This window comes from Eucalyptus grandis, chromosome 3 (genome assembly GCF_016545825.1).
Source record: "Eucalyptus grandis isolate ANBG69807.140 chromosome 3, ASM1654582v1, whole genome shotgun sequence".
NCBI lineage: Eukaryota > Viridiplantae > Streptophyta > Magnoliopsida > Myrtales > Myrtaceae > Eucalyptus > Eucalyptus grandis.
In genome coordinates this window covers 43,089,313-43,110,186 of record NC_052614.1, presented here as the reverse complement: position 1 = coordinate 43,110,186, position 20,874 = coordinate 43,089,313, and the positions used below count along the sequence as shown (strand labels likewise).

The following is a 20,874-nucleotide window of genomic DNA, read 5'->3' as shown; positions in this document are numbered from 1 at the left end:
ATTTTGTTCAAGATTTTTACTAGGTTTGTATATTTCTTAGAAGGTATGTCCGTCGTCGGTGTAAAGAATCTTCTACACATTTTCCAACGGATTGGGTAACACGTGTAAAAACTCTTAAGCCAATAATGGACTTGTTTTTATTTTTATATTTTGTGGTCTGTTATAATCTAACTTTCAACTTATTCAAAGGCTTTTACCTTATCTCTTTATAAAACTTAGAAATCAAATCCCACACCTGAAACTAAATAACCTTACTCTTAACTCTTTTTAAGAAAATAACGAATCGAATTTTCCACATCTCTCTTCCCACAGAAGGAAGGGTGGCCACCGAAGTAACCTTAGTAGTTCAATATTTGAACTCTCTTAATAAGTATGTTTTGGTAAAGACATTACCAAACATCCAGACTAAGCCAACACATTTCACCACATTGATTGGCCACTCACTAAAAGACTACTTTTGTGACATTTATAATAGACACGCTCCAACAATTTGTAGACGTACTGTGGTCAATACCATTGGCACATTGTGTTGAGTCTATTGACTACTTTATTTTGTGGAAGGGCTTCTTTGCCCTTTCCTTTTTAACATGGCCCGGACAAATTGAATCTCAAAAAAAAAAAAAAAAAAAAAAAAAAAAAAAAAGCAGCCAAGTATAACTCTATGGATGGACCGAGGTACAAAAAAATTGCCAATGCCATCTTTCACTCTTTCATATAGTGGTAATTGATTGCAGCTCACCGTGTGAAACCCAAACCCCGCTTAAGACGTTATCTTTGCTTACTCTCCGCTATTTTTGACCGGGTCGCCTTGATTTTCATTTTCACACCACACCACTGTCACTACCTTCTCTCTCTGTTTTTCGCTCCTTTGCTTTGGGGAGATTCCTTTGAGAAACGGCCACCGTGCCATGCTTCTCTTGGATTCCACTTGTGATGATGGACAGCTTCAACCCAACTCGCAGCTCTTTCTCTCACTCACTCAATCATGTCACCAGACCAGATCCAACGTACCCTTCAAAAAGCACTCTCTCACGAGCCTCTTACCCAAGTTCATCCCCCCGCCCAACTCCTTCCTCCCCTTTTCCTCTCTCCTCCTCCATTGCCATTATAAGGTCAGCTTCCGGCACGCTTGCCTTAGCTTCCTCTGGAACTGGCTTTCTCTCTTATCAGTTAACCTGCATTCTAACTCTTTTTGCTCTCTCGATCCCGTTTGGACGCTAATTTAAGACCAGCTCAAGCACACCAGTCCAAGAGAGTGAAGAAGGGTTCAACAGAGATCGCATCTATACTTATCGGCGATGTAGCTTGTACACCCATCATCTTCTTCTTCCTTTTCCAGCATCATTGTCATTTTTCTTGAACATGGATATCTTCATATGCAACTCGACTAACATTTCTTTTATTATCTTATGTTGGCCCGTACAACAGCAGTCGCATAGCTTCAGAGATAAAGCCTCTCCTCCGCTCGTCCTCCGCCACCGTCGCCCGTTCCATCCGCTCCCCGCATCGTCGGGCCCTCTCCTCAGCTGTCCGGGTGTTCGACGAAATGCCGGAGAGGGAACCTGACTGAGCTGTGCTTCATTTCTTTCTTTCCGGTCGCCGATCCATTCCCAGCTTCGCCGTTATACTTCTCAGCAGTTCCAGCTTCGACCATCTCCATCCAGCGAATCTCCATCTTAGACTCTTCACGTTGGCCTCTCCGCTACGCTACTTTGTTGGTGTAGACGAGGCGTTCGACAAAATGCCGGAGAGACGGTAAGATTGAAGTTCTTCTCCCGTCCACATTGCTACCGTTCCTTCAGGTAGCTGTTCAAGGTCCAGGTTTTCAAGCGCATCAACCCAGCATCTTCCCTCTGCCGCCGATAACGATCCATCACGCAGGACATAGATCCGACAATGATGTACGAACATGGCATAGGAAAGCAAGCGTCCCAAAATCGTCAGCATTGGGAAACAAGCTTATCGCTGTTCCTCCCCCCTGAGGCTTTAGTCGGGGGGAAAATACATTTCAAAAATTGTCTAGTTCAATATTTCCTTGCTGCCAAGGCATCATTCCACTTAGTGAAAGGTATTGCAGAGAAATTGTGGTGATTCTACGGCAACTATTTACTACATGTGGCATGATTTGGATCTATATTGCATATACTCATTATTGATTATAACAGGAATCTATGTCGGAGAGGCCTATATGATTCACTTCACACAAACAGGAGTTGAGGAGACAAGTCTCCATTGCTTCCAGTGAGAAGGCAAGAAACTCCATTCCCTCCGCTTATATGCTTATAGGCGGCCAGAACTTGGGTACTGGTGGGGGACTTGCACCACCTTACCCCAAACCAAATCGCCCCAGGAAGTCGTGAACAAGGCTCACGAGCTCCATGAGCACAATAGTTTCAGTGACTACGACCTCATCAATAACAACTGTGAGCATTTAGCCTCGTTTTGCCAGACCGGCATACGGGCAAGTGCACAGACAGCACTGGTCAGTGCTTGTCTGCAGAAGATCAGTGAAGTCAGAATGGTTCACAAAGTTTCTGCATACGAAGTAAGTTTGAGTGACTCAAAATTTCCATGAATCTTCCCTTTTCTATCTGTCTTTTACTAGCAATTATTATCATCTGTTTGAGAGTTGTCTGTCATCCAGCAGTAAAAGGAATAAAACGTTAGTTTTGTATATCCAATTGCGAGAGACATGCACAAATGCACGGAGGAAGAACTGGGATAAGAAAATGTATGTAAGCCGCAAATCTATGGTCCTTATTATTTAATTTGCCCAGAAATAATTAAGGACTTCTATCTGTTGGTGCTCGGTCCTCCTAGTTAGACTTGCCAAAAGAAGGCAACATCTAATCCTGAATGAATTTCTAGCATTCAAATCACTTCACTTTGGTGCATATTGGATACATTCTTTTGGCATTCGAGAAACAATTGGAGAAACGAGACGACAGCGAAATCACACTAGACTATCAAAAAGAGTTTGTTCCACGAGTACACAACTTTTTTCCTTCTCAGCAACCTCTCTCTTGACAATATTGTCATTCATTTTGTTGTTCTTGCTTGGCCATCATTGTCATTCACTTTAAAGCATGAAATGAATGGCCTTGTTTTTCTTCACGGTGATCTCTCTCTCTCTTGACAACAGGGGTTCCAATTACATAACATGAATTGGGTGGCCACATACAGCAGAGAGTATAAGTTGGATTGGTGTTGACGTGGTCTGCACCGTTAACAAATGCACTCTAGCAGATTTAGTCTCGTTCTTGGCACCAAGCCCCAGTTAGAAAGGATACGCCACCTGGCCCTTCTACGTTAGCGCCAGCCCACTCAATGGACTATAACAAGCCATTGGACTTGCCCAACATAGAAAGAGGAAAACGCCAGAAAGAACAAGCATCTTGGAAATTCTAACAAAACCAGTTTGTGGATTGCGTGATCAGCTTGAACAAAAGTTTCTCCAGAAACACCTTGCGGCATTCCCCCAAAGACATTGTTTTATAGAAACAAATGCCAGAAGAGGTAAGCCATATATCCATTGAGCTGTTGGTTATTCTCCATTTAGGAGCGAAATTGATCATTTAGTAATCATGAATTTAGTGATGGAAGCTATCTTCGTTTATGGCATCTTAGTAATGGATCGCGAGAGATATTACCATCTTCGTATGTACATTTTTAAGTTCATTTACAGTTCATACCAACGGACAAAATAGAATATGAAAATATCTACTTTATTACTGCAATTTACTAAACAATAAATGAAAAAAACAAAGTCATTGAATTTCATATCATATCTTATCAAGTTTTATCCTAATTAAAAATCTGAACGACCTTCAAGAGGTGGGAAGTCAGAAGTGGAGTGGAGAAAGCGTAAGCCTTAGAGTATTATGTACCCTTTTCCAAAGGAATGTGAGGACATACACGTATAAGATTTAGATAAATGTCCTTATAGACCCCAATTAACAATCACATTTCTTTTTTCTAGTAGTGGCACTGAAAAAGACAGGGTCCACATACAAAAGAAGGCTATCGCAAGAACACCATGTCAATTGGTTTGGCTCTTTCGGAACACTCATTTAGGACCAAAGATTGATCATTATGTTAATTGGTTTGGCTCTTTCGGAACACTCATTTAGGACCAAAGATTGATCATCTTCCGAAAGGAAAATGACCTATGACTGAATGAATTAGGGATTATATATGCGAGAATTATAGATCAAACCAGTTCTCTTGTCCATATTCACATGAGTTTTACATTAAGCATTTTTTTAAATGTATTAAGTACTAATAATTCATAGTACTTGTGCACATTCTAATCCTGGAATATAACATATTCTATTGTATTGTGGGAAAATTACCTCAAATAAAAAAAAAGTTCTAAACCTATTGCACTCTTTGGCTAGTGTAGTCTTATCCCTTTTGACAATTTGTCAATTCAATATATCCGACCAATTAAGACCAAAAATAACTAATGTGTATAATTTTTTATTTTTTTATTTGTTTTTTATTTTCTTTGTAATTTTCTTTACTTTTAATTGTGGCCACCCACGCAAGCCCTTGCCTGACCTGGTGAGGGATGGCCCTCGCCTGGCCATGGGATGGAGCCCTTGTCAATTATACACACGCTGAAACAATTTACAGATGTGTCACACTTAATACGATCTTTACATGATGTCAACTTCTTTATTTTAAAGAAGGGCTTCTTGGCCTTTTTTTCTTTTTTTGGCTTGGACAAATTGAATCTAAAAAAAAAAAAAAAAATCAAGTATACTCTATGGATGGACCGAGGTGCAAAATTTGTCAATGTCATCTTTCATTATATCTTCAAAACGGTGGTGAGTGATTGCTGCTCCCTGCGTGAAACCCAGCTTAAACGTACTTTTCTTTGCATACACCAACAACCCCACCCTAAACAAAATCCCGGGGGGCCCCGGCGGGGGTTTTGAGTGGGTCTTGCCTGATTTTCTCCGTGTCCCCCTCTGTTTGCGCCTGGACCGGACCATTCTTTTATCTATCTCCTCTCTTTTCTAATTCATGTTTTTCTTTTTCTTTTACACTACCACTTTGACTATCCCCTCCTCCTGTCCCCTCTCCGTCTCTCTTGTTTCCTTGCTTTGTGAGATTCCCTTTGAGAAATGGCACCATGCCATGCTTACCTAAGATTCCACGGATCATGGACAGCTTCAACCTAACGTTCAACTCACTCACTCACTCAGGTCACCAGACCAGATCCAACGTCCCCATTAAAAGCACTCTCACTAGACCAGATCAACGTCTGCCCCCACCCCTAATGGCCCCCTTTGCAAGTAAATTGTCTTGCTTACCCTTGTTCCCAAGATTCCTTTTGAAATTTTGTCTTCCCTATCTAGAATGGAATATCCCAGAGTTTAAACGAAGCAGTTTAAAGACACACTCAGGTCCACTTGTCCCGATGGACAGCTGCAACCCAACGTTCAATTCCCCACTCACTCACTCATATTACCAGACCGGATCCAATGTACCCTTCCAAAGCACTCGTATTCTTACCCAGGTGCATTCACCCCCGACCCCTTCTTTTTCTCTCTTCCCATCACCCCCCATAATCCTCCCTCCTCCTCCTTCGCCATTGCCATTTATCGCTGCCATCGTCAACCTTCCCAGGCATCCGAGGGGTCGGCTTCTGGCCCCCGCGCACCTTAGCAGGAATAGTGCAGGTGATTAGCTCCCTCTCAACTTCACTTTGTCCATTCCCACATGAAGGGGAAAAAAAAAATACACTCGTGCAGTAACAAGCATTAGATGGTCCTTATTATTAAAAAAAAAAAAAAAGAATCTTTGATTATGTTCAAGTTTTTTACTAGACTCATATTTTTCCTAGAAACTATGTCCTTTATCAGTGTAAAGAATTCTCTACACAATCACGTTGCGTAAAAATTCTTATACCAATAATCGACTTGATAGTTATCCATGCATTTTCATACACGTGCTGTAGAATCAGGAGAGAACCAATGTCTAACTCTTAAATAAGTATGTGTTGACAAGACATTACCCAACATCCAAACTAAATCCAATATCTATCACCACATTCAATAGCAACTTATTAAAAGAATACTTTTATGACATGTACACTCGAACAATTTACAGACATACCGTGCTCAATACGATCAGCACATTATGTCGACTACTTTATTTTGTGGAAGGGCTTCTTCGCCCTTTTCTTTATTTACACAGGTCAGACAAATTGAATCTAAGCCAAAAACAAAAAACAAAAAACAAAAAACAAAAACAAGTATAACTCTATGGATGGACCGAGGTACAAAAATTTGTAAATGCCATCTTTCATTTTATCCTCCATATAAATGGCGATTGATTGCGGCTCACCGTGTAAAACCCAGCTTAAAACGTAAGCTTCTTTGCGTAATCTCCGCTAAAAAGGTTCGAAAAATTGGTCCCCCCCGGTCTCTCCTTTTTTGACCGGGTCGCCTTGATTTTCTTTTCGCACCGCCCCCTGTCAGTGCTGTCACCATCACCCTCCTCCTTCCGTCTCTCTCTGCTTTTTGCTCCTTGCTTTGAGAAACGGCAACATGCTCTGCTTCTCTAGGATTCCACTTGTGATGATGGCCAGCTTCAACCCAACTTGCAGCTCTCTCACTTACTCTCACTCGCTCACTTATGTCACCACCGGACCAGATCAAACGTACCCTTCAAAAAGCACTTTCCTCTCTTCCCATCACTCCATATCCCGCCTCCTCCTCCTCCTCCTCCTCCTCCTCCTCCTCCATTGCCATTATATAATCGGCTCCCGGCAGGCACACTCACCTTAGCAGGAGCAGTGCAGGTAATTCGCTCCCTCTAGAACTGGCTTTCAACTTTCTTTTTTCTTCTCAGTTAACATTCTTTCTAACTCTTTTTTTGCTCTCTTGATCCCGTTTGGCTCTTTTAGGCGGGTGGACGCTAATTAAAGACCAGCTCAAGCACACCAGTCCAAGAGAGAGAAAATGTTGGCCTACATCATCATCACTGTTTTCGCAATATTGTTGCGACCCACAGGGGATGTGGTAGGACAGGAAGATCTCAAACCCGGAGATCACATCTATACTTATCGGCGATATGGATTGTACACCCATCATGGTTAGTCATTCATCACCTTCTTCTTTCTTTTCCAGCATCAGTATCGTTTTTCTTGAACATGGATATCTTCATATGTAGCTCGACTAAATTTTCCTTTATTATCTTATGTTGGCCCAAACAACAGTAGTTGCATAACTTCAGAGATAAAGCCTCTCCTCCAACGGTCCTCTGCTACCGTCGCACGTTCCAACCGCTCCCCATTGCCGGCCCCTCTCCTCAGCTGTCCAGATGTTCGACGAAATCCAGAGAGAGAACCTAACTGAGCTGTGCTTCATTTCTTTCTTTCCGGTCACCAGTCCATTTCAAGCTTCGCCGTTATACTTCTCAGCATTTCCAGCTTCGACCATCTCCATCTCCAGCGATTCTCCATCTTAGACTCTTCATGTCGGCCTCTCCGCTTCCCTACTTTGTTGGTGTCGACGAGTTGTTTCGACAGAATGCCAGAAAGACGGTAAGATTGAAGTTCTCCTCCAGTCCACAGCGCCACCATTCCTTCTGGTAGCTGTTCAAGGTCCAGGTTTTCAAGCGCATCAACCCAGCATCCCTCCCTCCCCCCAGGGGGTGGGTTGCCAACAATGATCCATCACGCGGGAATATAGATCCGACAACAATGTTATGAATGCAGCATGGCAAAGCAAGTGTTCAAAGTCGTCGTCGTCGTCAGGAAACAAGCTTGTTGCTGTTCCTCCCCCTGAGGCTTTAGCCGAGGGTAAAACACATTTTGAAAATTGTCTTGTTGGATATTTCCTTGCTGCCAATGCATCATTCTACTCAGTGAAAGGTATTTTGGAGAAATTGTGGTGATTCTACAGTAACTATTTAGTCCATGTGGAATGATTTGGACAACCGATTCTTTTTCTCTATTGCACATACTCATTGTTGATTATAACAGGAATCTACATCGGTGAGGGCTACGTGATTCACTTAACAAGGACAGGAGTTGAGGAGACTCATCTCCATCGCTTCCAGCAAGAAGGCGGGAACCTCTATTCCCTCCGCTTATATGCATATGGGCGGCCGCAACTTGGGTATTGGCTGACGAGATGGGGGACTTGCACCACCTTACCGCAAACCAAATTGCCCCTGGAAGTCGTGAACAAGGCTCGCGAGCTTCATGAGCACGATAGTTTCGGCAAGTACGACCTCATCAATAACAACTGTGAGCATTTCGCCTCATTTTGCCGGACCGGCATACGGGCAAGTGCACAGACAGCATTGGTCAGTGCTTGTCTGCAGAAGATCAGTGAAGTCAAAGGATGGTTCATGAAGCTTCTGCAGGGTAAGTTCGAGTGACTCAAAATTTCCACGAATCTTTCCTTCCCTGTCTTTCTTTTTACAAGCAACTATTTTCATCTGTTTGAGAGTCATTGTCTGTCATTCAGCAGTGAAAGGAATGAAACTTCAGTTTTGTATATCCACTTTTGAACTGGAATGGGCAGCGAGAGACATGCGCATGTGCACGGAGGAAGAACTGAGATAAGAAAATGTATGTAAGCCGCAAAGCTATGTTCATTGTTATTTGATGTGCCTGGAAATATGTGAGGATTTCTGTCTGTTGGTGCTCGGTCCTCCTAGTTAGACTTGCCATAAGAAGGTAACATCTAATCCTGAATGCATTTCTTACATTCAAATCAATTCACTTTTGTGCATGTTGGATACATTCTTTTGGCATTCGAGAAATAATTGGAGAAACAAAACAACAGTGAAATCGCACTAGACTATCGAAAAGAGTTTGTTCCACAAGTGCACAATCTTTTCCTTCTCAGTGACCTCACCATTACCATTTACTTTAAAGCGGCGATCTCTCTCTCTCTCTCTCTCTCTCTCTCTCTCCCTCCCTCCCTCCCTCCCCAGCAAGGTTCCAATTATATAACACGAATTGGGTGGCCACGTACAGCAGAGAGTTTAAGTTAGATTGGTGTACTGTTGACGTGGTCTGCACTGTTAACAAAGACACTCTAGCAGATTTACAAAGACGCTCTAGCAGATTTACTTCTATCCTTCCTGAAATAGTTGGACAAAAAGAAAAGTTTGAATCGGTGCAACTTGGTGGCTTTATAATAAAAATAAAGTTAAATTAAAAGGGAGAAACTGCCTCAATCAATGAACAATCTCCTCACTTCACACACACAAATACCATCTGTAGCATAGCGTAAGTGCCAACGAGTTCTATAACATTACTGAGAAGTCATTCTGTTCATAGCTGATAGCCAAAGCCTCCAAATTAAGTTCCATCAAGTTTAGAATTACAACTTTGAGCGCACTCTATCTATATGAAGCTATCAAGAAATTGTCTGAAGTTCTTTTCTGCGAAGGGCATAAAGAAGGTGCTCTCTTTTATACTGCACATGCTCATTATTGATTACAACAGGAATCTACGTTGGAGAAGGCTGCGTGATTCACTTCACACGAATAAGAGTTGACAAGACAAGTCTCAATCGCTTGTAGCAAGAAGGCAAGAACCTCTATTTCCTCCGCTTATATGCATATGGGTGGGCCACAACTTGGGTGTTGGCTGACAAGATGGGGGACTTGCACCACCCAGGAAGTCATGAACAAGGCTGGCAAGCTTCATGAGCACGATAGTTTCGGCAAGTACAACCTCATCAATAACAACTATGAGCATTTCACCTCGTTTTGCTGGTCCGGCATATGGGCAAGCGCACAGACAGCATTGGTAAGTGCTTGTCTGCAGAAGATCAGTGAAGTCAAAGAATGGTTTATGAAGTTTCTGTAGATGAAGTAAGTTTGAGTGACTCAAAAATTCCACGAATCTTCCCTTCCCAATCTGTCTTTTTACTAGCAATTATATTCATCCGTTTGAGAGTCATTGTCTGTTGTCCAGCAGTAAAAGGAATGAAACTTTAGTTTTTTATATCCTGCTTTGGACCGGAATGGGCAGTGAGAGACATGGACACTTGCGTGGAGGAAGAACTGAGGTAAGAAAATATATGTAAGCCGCAAAACTATGTTCATTATTATTTTGATGTGCCTGGAAATACGTTAGGACTTTTGTCTGTTGGTGCTCGGTCCTCCTAGTTAGACTTGCCAAAAGAAGGCAACATCTAATCCTGAATGAATTTCTGGCATTAAAATCACTTCACTTTGGTGCATATTGGATACATACTTTTGGCATTCGAGAAACAATTGGAGAAACAAGACAACAGTAAAATCACGCTAGAATATCAAAAAGAGTGTTCCACAAAGTACACAATATTTTCCTTCTCAGCGGCCTCTCTCTCGACAATATTGTCATTTATTTGGTTGTTCTTGTAGCATAGAACGTTACGGAGAAGTCATTCTGTTCATCTCTTTTAACTAAGATAGCTGATAGCCAAAACCTCCAAATTAAGTTCCATCATGTCTAGAAGTAAAACTTCAAGCACACTTCTAAATGAAGCTAGCAAGAAATTGTCAGAAGTTCTTTTCTGAGAAGGGCATAAGGAAGGTTCTCTCTTTTACCTCAAACTATTTACAAGAATGAAAAACCAAGCCGAAAGGATTTTAGTCATTATGTGCAAATTTTTTTTGCTTCATTCAGATAACCTGGCAGAATGGTTATTCCTAAGGACAAGGCGCATCGTAAGATAAGTCAAGCAGGAAGGTACTTTTTTTAGCACAAAGCCACATATATGGAGTCCACTCCGAACCTATTTCTCAAATTTAATATTACAATCCACAAATCAATGCGGGCTGCTATTTCCTATGAAAATTTGAACATGTAGTCAATGCTTATTTGATCGAATAGGCCAAATGAGTTTCACCTGGGAAGGATACTGAATAGTGTGACCAATGACTGCTCTGTTCATACAAGCAGAAAAAGTCCCTGCTAGTGAACAAATCGATCATGCATGGTGCCTTCAAGACTTTGATCGCATCACATGAAGTACGAACAACATAATAAATAAATTCAAGCATTTCATATTCTATTAGCACTGGCAGCTTCTATTGATTCTAATTCTTTCACGACTTTAGTCATGGAAGGCCGAAACCTAGGAGTCTCTTCAACGCATTTTGAGGCAAGCTTTGTTATTTGGAATGCAGAATATCTATTATATTTGCCCTTCAATCTAGAGTCCATTATAGTCCACAGTTTATCTTTACTGGATAAGAATGGTCGAGCCCACTCCACTAAATTAGCTTTGCCTCGTGGACGTCTCCAATCAAATGCCCTCAAGCCCGTTAGTATCTCAAGCAGCACGATACCAAAACTGTAAACATCACTCTTTACACATAGACGCCCTGTAAAATCCAAGAGTTTTATGTGATGTTGCAGCGAAACATTAGAAAATAACTTCCTGATATTATTGTCAAAATTCAAGACTAAATGTTTTTCAACACTAAGGCTCCATTTTCACTAGAAACAATTTTCTGGAAAAAGTTTTCCGGATTTTCTGATACTAATTTCGTAGAAAATTAACTGATTGAGAGAAACATTTTCCATCAATGAAAAAAGTCTTTTAAAATAGAGAAAAATGTTTTCCTCTTTTCAAGTAGGGAAGACATTTTTCTCACCCATTCTCTATTATCTCACACTATTGCTAGCCCTCATTTTTTTCTCTTATTTCTTTTTTAAAAACGGCAATGCTATTTCCACTCCATATATGACTAAATCCACCCCATTTTCACCAAGGAAACAAGATTGCCCTTGATCATTTACTTGCAATTTATAGTGGTGGTCCCATTTCTTTTTTTTCTTTTTTTCTTTTATTTTCACCTCCATCTAGAATCCAGTTGCCATAATTAAGCATTTTACATATTTTGTTTTGGTCTATTATGGGCATCCTATATATTTTTTAAGAAAATATATATCAAGTCTCTTTAATTACAACATAAAGAATTTATATTTTCTTTTCTTTACTATTAGTCAGATACTATTACAAAGAGCATGTGAGACGTTGTAAGAGCATCTACGAATATGCTAAAATCATCGATGTGAAAAAGTTATGTATAATGAGATATTTAATATTTTTTTATCGTGAATACTTCATGTATGCTATTAATTTTTGTCAATCCAAAATGATGAGATTTCATTAGAATTTATATATATATATATATATATATATATATAAATATATTATATATATATCTTTTAAATTTTCATGTTGGAAAGTATAACTATGATTTCATTTTCAAAAACCTTTAAAGAGGTTTTTCTTTTTCTTTTTAATCCTTTCATTGCATCTGATGTATTTGTATATAAAGGACAACTGATAAGAAAAGGATTAATGATGATATGCACAACAAAAGTGAAAATTTATAAACAAGTCGCTGTGTTAAAAATTATCTATCTTAATTTATTTATTTTTTGAAAATTTCTTTGATAATCGATCCTTAAGTTTGCTCAATAATGCAAAAAAGAGTTAGGTTTTTGAAAATTTTCCTTTCAACAAAACTAATTTCTACGAAAATAAAATCTATCAATAAAAAAGAAAACCTAGTGCACACAATATGTCAAAACAAAACATGTGAAATTCTTAATTTTGTCAATTAGATCCTACATAGAAATAGAAAAACTAAGAAAAGCAAAGTAAATTAATTTGTGGCACACAAATTGTGTGTGTACCACAGAAAAAAAAAAATGGGGCAATCTTGTGTGTGTGTGTACGCACTCCATAAATTTGTGGCACTATGTTCAAAAAAATAAATAAATTTGCAGCACTAGTTTTTTTTTTTTTTTTTTTTGATCCGATTCCTTTTAATTTGCAGCACCAATTTAAGTTGCAATAAATGATTTGGGGCAATTTTGTCTTTTTGTTAAAAAAAATTGGGGTGGAAATAACACCGTCCTTTAAAATATTAGAATTTTTAATTCTTTTTTCTTTTTCTTTTTTTCTTTCTTTCTCAACCGGCTGCCGGCCACAAGGTGGATTTAGTCATATAAGGAGTGGAAATAGCACTACCCTCTTAAAAATTAGAATTTTTAATTCTTTTTCTTTTTCTTATTTTTTTTTCTTTCTTTCTTGACCAACCGCCACCACAGAACGGTCGAGGATCAGCCTTGGGCAAGCCTTGAGCTTGCTCGCCAAATCAACGAGCTCAAGGCTGGCCACTCGCCGATTTGGCAAGGCCTAAGGCCACCGAGCTCAAGGTCTCCTTTGGCCAGTCACCATGGCTGGCTATTAATTGAAGAAGAAGGAGGAGGAGAAAAAGAAAAAAGTGGAAAGAAAATGAAAATTTTAAAAATAATAATTAAAAATTCAATTTTAAAATGAAATATTTATTAAAAAGAGTCCATGGAGTAAAATTGAATCGAATTTTTCATATCGAACAGCAAAAAATGTTATTTAGTTTATTTTCAAGTTTCAATCGAATACCGAAAAATATTATCATTATTTTCTAGAAAATGGCATTATGAAATATAAGTTGCCAAAAGGCACTTTACAATGGAAAAATTACCGGTTGCTCTGTATTCAGGGGCAGCATAGTGAAAGGTACCCATAAACTGTGTCGTAACATGTGACTTGCCCTCTGAAGGACCAGACCTCACCAATCCAAAGTCCGTGAGTTTGGCCGTGTAAGACTGCAGAAGAACTGAACAATAGATTAGACTCGGGTTCCAACCTAAATATCAATTGGAAACTTTTTGTGAATCTAGCAAAAGACAATATGGAAATATTTAAAAGCAACTAGGGACAGTTTAATGGTCTTGTGTTCTGAACTAAACATCAAATCTAAGAAGGATAGATTTGTGATCAATTACAACCCTTCCATCAATTAAGCAGAGGGAAACATAGGCTCTTCACTCCTACCGTGACTCTTTTCTCCTGGTTAGAGTACACAATTGCAAGTGTTCAAAGTGAGATACTAGGCATTTCATTATCGTCATTATACTTCTCCCAAGAATTTTACTAGAATGATATGGTTCATGTGAATTTTAGGATACAAGACCTTAATCATCATAAGGAGGATAAAGTATTCACCCCATCTAGCAAAATATTTGAAGATTTGAAATCCCTGAATATTATTTGCCTCTCAAAATTGTGCAAGAAGGCCAAGCCTCTGGTAGCCCCGACTGCGATCTTGAGGCATACATTCCATGAGAGATGATCTGTAGAGCCCTCCTTAACCAGAATAATAAACAGTATAAAATGTAAGTAATTCTTAAAAGCAAATACATGTTAAAACTAGCTTAAATTTTGAAATAGGCACATGCATCAACTATGACTATGAACTAATCGAGAAGATATGCTAAACAATTGGCATTCTTAAGGAGACCTTTTCTAGATTTACAAAATGATTAGATCACTTACTTTTGAATATATGTTTTCCCAAACTGCCCATCGGCATGAACTCATAAACAAGAGCTAAATTTTCGTCCTCTTGACAAAATCCCAGGAGTGTGGCAAGGTTAGGGTGAGATAGCCTTCCAAGAAAGTCTATTTCCCTCTGCATGGAAATAAGCGAAAGAGAGCCTCACACAGGGTCAGTAATAAAAGTTATGAAAGAAATGGAAGCCCCCACACTAAACCAGGCAGATGTTTTTCTCCTTAAGCTTCAAATGGTCAAACAAACGAAACAATTACAATGGAATAGTTGAGGGAAAAGTGCCAAAAAAGTCCTAAACCTTTTGGCTTTGTGCCGATTTAGTCCTAAACCTTTTTTGGTGTCGATTTAGTCCTAAACCTTTTACGTTGTGCCAATTAAGTCCTTTCCGGCCAATTTTGACCGGATTTTGCTATTTTGGCCGGCGGTGCGTTTGTAACTGATCGGCGCGTGTATAATTTTTAATAGTATTTTAATTTTTAAAATTTTTTCATTTTATTTTTATTTTTTTCTCTTTTTATTTTTATTCTTTTTTTTTTTTTTTTATTTTTCTGCTCATCTTCTTCCTCGGCCCGGTCGCCAGGAGCTCGGCGGCCAGGCCGAGGCGACGGCCGGCGAGTCGAGACCTTGCCGGCCACCTCGCCGGTGGCGCGGGCGGCCTCTCGCCGGTGGCCGCGGGCGGCCTCGCGCCGGGCGGGCGGGCGGCCTCGTGCCGGGTGGGTGAGGCTCGCCCTCGTTGGATCTGGCGAGGGTCGAGCCTCACCCAAGGCCGGCGAGGTTCGACCTCGCCGGATCCGGCACGAGGAGGAGGCGGCGGGGTCGCCCTCGTCGGCCGTGGGCGGGCTTGACCCTCGCCGGATCCGGTGGGCGAGCCTCGCCGCCCCGGGTCTCGGGCGGCCTCGCACCCGGCAAGCGAGGCTCACCCTTGCGGGGATCCGGCGAGGGTCGAGCCTCGCCCAGCTGCCGGCGAAGCTCGACCTCGCGATCCGGCGCGAGGAGGAGTTGGTGGGGTCGCCCTCGCCGGCCGTGGGCGAGGCTTGACCCTCGCCGGATCCGGCGGGCGAGCCTCGCCGCCCGGGTCTCGGGCGGCCTCGCACCGGGCGGGCTAGGCTCGCCTCGCCGGATCTAGCGAAGGTTGAGCCTCGCCCCTGCCGGCGAAGCTCGACCTCGCCAGATCCGGCGAGGAGGAGGAGCGGGGCTCGCCCTCGCCGCCCGGGCCTCAGGGCGGCCTCGCCCGCCGGCGCGAGGCCGCCCTAGCGGCCAGGCGAGGTGGCCGGCGAGGTCGACCTCGACCTCGCCCGGCCGTCGCCTGCGGCCGGTCGCCGAGCTCCGGCGACCGGCTAGAGGAAGAAGATGAGCAGAGAAAAAAAAAAAGAAAGAATAAAAATTAAAAAGAAAAATATTTATAAAAAAATATTTAAAAATATTAAAAATATTATTAAAAATTATACACGTCGGCGCGATCAGGCCTCATCGGCCGGTGTCCGATCAACAAAATCCGGCCAAAATTGGCGAGGACTGAATTGGCACAATGTAAAAGGTTTAGGAAAATCGGCACCAAAAAAAGTTTAGGACTAAATCGGCACAAAGCTAAAAGGTTTAGGACTTTTTTGGCACTTCTCCCGAATAGTTGATATCGAAACAAAAGGTACGGAGAATGGGGAACTGAGACCTAATTTCCAATGCAATGTTCGGTTTAACTAGTAGTTTGATTTGAGACTCATGGTCATTGTGCATCTGTAATATAAAATACATATCAATATTGGTAAAATGTACTTCAAGTCATACCAGCTCGTAGAAAATATCTAGTTCGCATGAACCAGTAGTAGCTATGTAGAATCATTGGAATTTGCGACTGAAAACCGTTTATAATTTGCGACCAAACTGATGACTTTATCTTGCAGTGGTGTGTCCACCCGATATGGTTTGATCAACCTTGCAATTTGTTTCAGTTCTTAAATATAGAAGCAGAATTCGCTCGAAGGCAGAAGAAAACAAGTTCACTATGAAAAGAACCGCATTGCATTAGTCAAAGAAGGTTAGAAAGATGAAGTTACCTAGGGGCTATGATCACATCGAAAAGGTTGATCATTACATGGATGGAAGACTCGAACTTATATTTTTGCGCAATTTCTTCATTCCTTGCAATCGAATCGCACTTACTAGGTTCTTCCAATAGTTAGCATCATACAAGCCAATGGCCACACACACACACGGCATGGGTTACTAAGTCAATTACAAAATATAAGAAATGCAAAAAGAAAGTTCATCACCGCTAACTAAATGGCGCCCTAAAATATATTTTGCCGAGGACCGTAGTCACCAAATAATCTCAAGAACAAAACCAAAAGCGCATTTTCAATTGTAAATAAATCGTTGATCTTTCCTTTCTATCGGAATGATTGAAGCAAAATCGCTTCTTAGATTCTTCTTTTACTTCATTTAAATTCAAATAATGCGCATTATGTCCATTCAAAAGGGGGGTTAGATAACTGAAAACTTCATGAGAATCGTGAACATATTTAGGTAATATCACCACACAATTAACACTACTCAGTCAGGCACCAACAATAGTGTTGCTGCCGCCCACTGCCATCAATTTGCACCCTAACAATGACTGGGAGTGATTATATACGTTCTGTTTGCATTTAATTGAAAGATAGAAAGAATGAGTCAGCAATAAATATTGGAACATCACAAGTTTATGGACTGTTGAGGGATGCTCGTGCGCTCGGGGGTTCAGGGTGTGGCAATCTTCTTCCACCAGCAATTTTTCTCGCTGCATAGCGCAGTGCAGTGTCCTTGTCCGAATTTGCCATTCAAAGAATCTCTTTGCATGCATCAACTTGTCCTTATTCAAAAACCCAATGCAGTCGATTTGCAAACTTAACGGAGAGTTGTTTCAAAGCATCTTACTTCAGCAGCAAAGTGTAGGGGAGTGTCTCTTTTGTAGTTGCTTTGCTAGAGAACGAATGGTCCTGATGGACATTGAATGTAAGGTATGATTATAAAAAGAGGAAGAAGTCGAGCCCCAAAAAAAATGCCCGCTGCTACCACAGGGGCGGCATGTATAAGAGTCAAAATAGGAGTAGGGCCTTCCATGGCATCAAGCTACCATACATGAAGAAGGCATTGTCCCAATTTCGCAATTGCACCTACAAATTAAAGAAAGGCATATAAAGTAAAAAATTAAAAAAGAACCTCATTATTATAAATCAAGTTATTGAATATTTGAAACAAATCCCTTTTTATCACAAAGATGTTACAGAGATGGGATTTGATCCAAAATTCTCACTATTTATTAGTTTCATGGACCCCACGCCCCTATGGTGAAATCAGTAGACATGTTCCTCTTACGAAGCAGAAGAATATCTAGAATCAACTTCGCCTCCATGTATTGAGTGGCAACACAAAGAAGGTTGCTCTACTTAGGTGTTGTTTCGTGGAAAGGGAAAAGGGAGAATGTAAATGTAAAATATGGGTTTTGACCCAGTCAAAAAAGAAAAAGGAGAAAGAAGAAGGAGAGAGACTGGACCTGAGCAGGTCCTTAAACTGCTCCCCCTGAAAAGACCATCCGGGGGACTCCTCCTCACAAGCCATTTACAGGCAAGTGAGGGGAGAGTAGTATGGGATAATGGTCCCATTGGGAAAGCCGGCCGAGCCCTTTACGGGTTAGGGTCCCACCTCTGATCCCCATGAAGCCTTCCCTGGTAACCAATCCAGGCGTGGTTCAGGGACATGACGAGGCCTGAGCAGTGGCACGCTGGTTATTCGGGAGAGAAGAAGAAAAAGAAGAGAGAGAGAGAGAAGGAAAGAAAAGAAAAAAAGGAAAAAAAAAAAGGAGTGGGGGGGGGAGGAGGAGGAGATAAAAGGGAAAGAGAGAAGGAAAAAAGAGAGAGAGAGAGAAAGGGAGACCAAAGAGCTCACACTCAAAGAAAGGAAGAGGAAGAGAGGAGGAAGAAGAAGAAAGAGGGTTTCATGTGTTTTCATCATGGGAGCCTCGCCAAGCCACCTTAACTACGTAACACAATGCTCGGTAAGAGCTCGTACCGCTCGTTCATTCAATCAGAGTAATTTCAAACCTAGGGCTTGAAATTCGGAATTTTGGGAAAATCGAGCAATGAAGTATGATTTTTGAGTCGTTGAACCAAGTATAAAAAATTTCATGGTGTTTTGAAGCCGTAGGATTTTACGGATCTGATTTGAGCTTACGGTTCGTCCGAAATAAAATTTTAAAATTTATCACGAGTGATGAATAGCGCGCGACCAGGACTTTGGGGCCATATTTTGTTAATTTTCAGCTTGATTTCGGGTTGGCTAAATTAGGATTCTTATAGTATGTTGGATGGGCTTTCCATTGACTATAAGTACGTTTAAACTGTTACCAAATCGCACGTCAATTCCATAAAAATAACGCTTGCAAACAATTCACCAGACAGAATATAGTAATAAAAGAACAGAATCAAATGAACACGCCAAAAAATTTGTTATCGAAGTTCACCCAAACCTGGGCTACGTCTCCACGCAGAGGCACTCTGTGAATCCACTAGACTTTAGAAAAAGTTGGAATACAATGACGATCTTCTCTCAAGATCAGGGCACAAAGAGATTGAGAACCCTCATCAAGAAAAAAAAACTCACTTTTTTTCTTCTCTCTTTTTCTTGCCTCTCTATTTCCTTTTTTTAACGTCTTGACGGCTAGGGTTTTTTTTACCATCGCTAATATAAAGGTATCACTTTTAACCTAAAAGCAAATCTGATAGAAAAGACAAAAAGGCCTCTAAAAACAAATATTTGACTCAATCTATAACAATCTCCCACTTGAAGACAAATATACCTAAGCACCAAGCAACTTTGTATCCATCTTCTTCAAAAAATAGTAGTTGAAAAACTTATGCCTCTACGATACTCCTCATCAATCAACATGGAGTAATACCAATGGTAGTAGTACAGAAAATATGCTTCTCTCTGTCTACTACCTTGGTCATCATGTCAGCTGGATTCTTCGAACCATCAATCTTTTGTAGCTTTAACTCATTATCTTTCAATGCTGACCTAATAAAGTGATAACGCTTCTTGATATGTCTAGTTCTTGAGTGATAAGCCGCATTCTTTGCTAAGTGCATTGCACTTTGACTATTACTCCAAAGTGTACTAACTGGCTGTTTTCGATGTAACTCATTCATATAATCTTGTAACCACATGATTTCCTTGGAGGCTTCTGTGATCGCCACATATTCTGCCTCTGTTGTTGATAAAGCCACTACTTTTTGTAATTGAGATACCCAACTCACTGCCATACCTACAACTGTAAAGACATATCCAGTGGTACTCTTACCACTATCTCGATCACCAGAATGATCTGCATCTACATAACCCGGCAACTCTAGAGATGTACCACCATAACAAAGTGAGTAATTGGAAGTACCTGCTAGATATCTCAATATCCATTTTACTGCATTCCAATGCTCTCTGCCTGGGTTTTGCATATATCGACTCACAACTCCCACTGCATGTGCAATGTCTAGTCTCGTGCTCACCATGGCATACATCAAACTTCCTAATGCTGATGCATATGGAACTACCGTCATCTCATCTTTCAAAACCCGAGTGCTCGGACACATATCCTTTGATAGTTTGAAGTAATTCACTAGAGGAGTTGCAACCGGTTTTGCCTTGTCCATGTTAAATCTCTTTAACACCCTGTTCACATAGTCTTCTGTGACAACCATAATTTCTTATTTTTCCTGTCCCTGATGATTTTCATGCCTAAAATATTACTGACCTCTCCCAAGTCTTTCATAGCAAACTGTAATGATAACATCTTTTTCACTTCTACAATTCTCTTCATATTGGAACTAGCCACCAGCATGTCATCCACATATAAAGAGAGATACACAATATCATCATCATCATACTTGCGAAAATAAACACAGTGATCAGACTCACAGTGTGCAAATTCTTTTTCTTGCATGAAACCATCAAATTTTAGGTACCATTGCTGCGGAGCTTGTTTCAAGCCATAAGACATACCATGTGCTCCTTACCTTTGACTTCAAAACCCTTAGGTTGTGCCATGTATAATTCTTCATCTAAGTCATCGTGTAAAAACATTGTTTTTACGTCTAATTGCTCAAGATGAAGATCATCTACTACAACTATACTCAGCAGAACTCTAATTGATATCATTTTCACTACAGGTGAAAATATCTCAGAATAATCGATCCCTTCTTTTTTAGAAAAGCCCTTGACTACAAGTCTCGCCTTGTATCTAATGTTACCATCTGCTTCATTCTTAATCCTGTACACCCATTTGTTTAATAAAACTTTTTTACCTGTGGGCAACTTGGTCAACTCCCAAGTTTTGTTCTGAAGTAACGAACTCATCTCGTCTTTCATAGCACACTCCCACTGCAAGTGAGACGTGCCTACCTTTGCCTCATTGTAAGTCTCCAGTTCTCCTGAATCTATATATAAGACATGGCTCAAAACAGTATTAGCTGA

At 40.8% G+C, this 20,874-nt stretch overlaps 1 protein-coding gene across 13 annotated transcripts; it reads left to right on the top strand.

The window, feature by feature from the left end:
* The first annotated feature begins 866 nt into the window (after window positions 1–866).
* Window positions 867–11,031, top strand: LOC104415414. 13 transcript variants are annotated; one of them, XR_005549054.1, is made up of 10 exons: window positions 867–1,112; window positions 1,228–1,300; window positions 1,429–2,068; window positions 2,166–2,545; window positions 3,143–3,516; window positions 6,575–6,811; window positions 6,917–7,104; window positions 7,229–7,885; window positions 7,997–8,383; window positions 8,490–10,217. XR_005549054.1 is itself a non-coding variant. In XM_039308205.1 (5 exons), exons 3-5 carry the CDS (start codon window positions 7,720–7,722, stop codon window positions 8,582–8,584), a joined length of 651 nt encoding a protein of 216 aa, XP_039164139.1. In that variant the 5' UTR covers window positions 5,346–6,811; window positions 6,917–7,104; window positions 7,229–7,719; the 3' UTR covers window positions 8,585–10,217. The 13 variants fall into 13 exon arrangements, 1 of the variants encoding a protein (XP_039164139.1); XR_005549052.1 differs by having other exon boundaries at window positions 868–1,112; window positions 1,228–1,307; XR_005549045.1 differs by lacking the exon at window positions 867–1,112 and adding an exon at window positions 10,646–11,031 and having other exon boundaries at window positions 1,119–1,307; window positions 8,490–10,043.
* The last annotated feature ends 9,843 nt before the right edge of the window (window positions 11,032–20,874 follow it).

Bases quoted from the DNA above. Each gene is read 5' to 3' on its own strand.
- LOC104415414 (XM_039308205.1), top strand. From the start codon at position 7,720: ATGAATGCAGCATGGCAAAGCAAGTGTTCAAAGTCGTCGTCGTCGTCA. The intron at 7,886-7,996 runs GTATTTTGGAGA...TGATTATAACAG, and splicing joins ATCATTCTACTCAGTGAAAG to GAATCTACATCGGTGAGGGC. The intron at 8,384-8,486 runs GTAAGTTCGAGT...TCTGTCATTCAG, and splicing joins GTTCATGAAGCTTCTGCAGG to CAGTGAAAGGAATGAAACTT.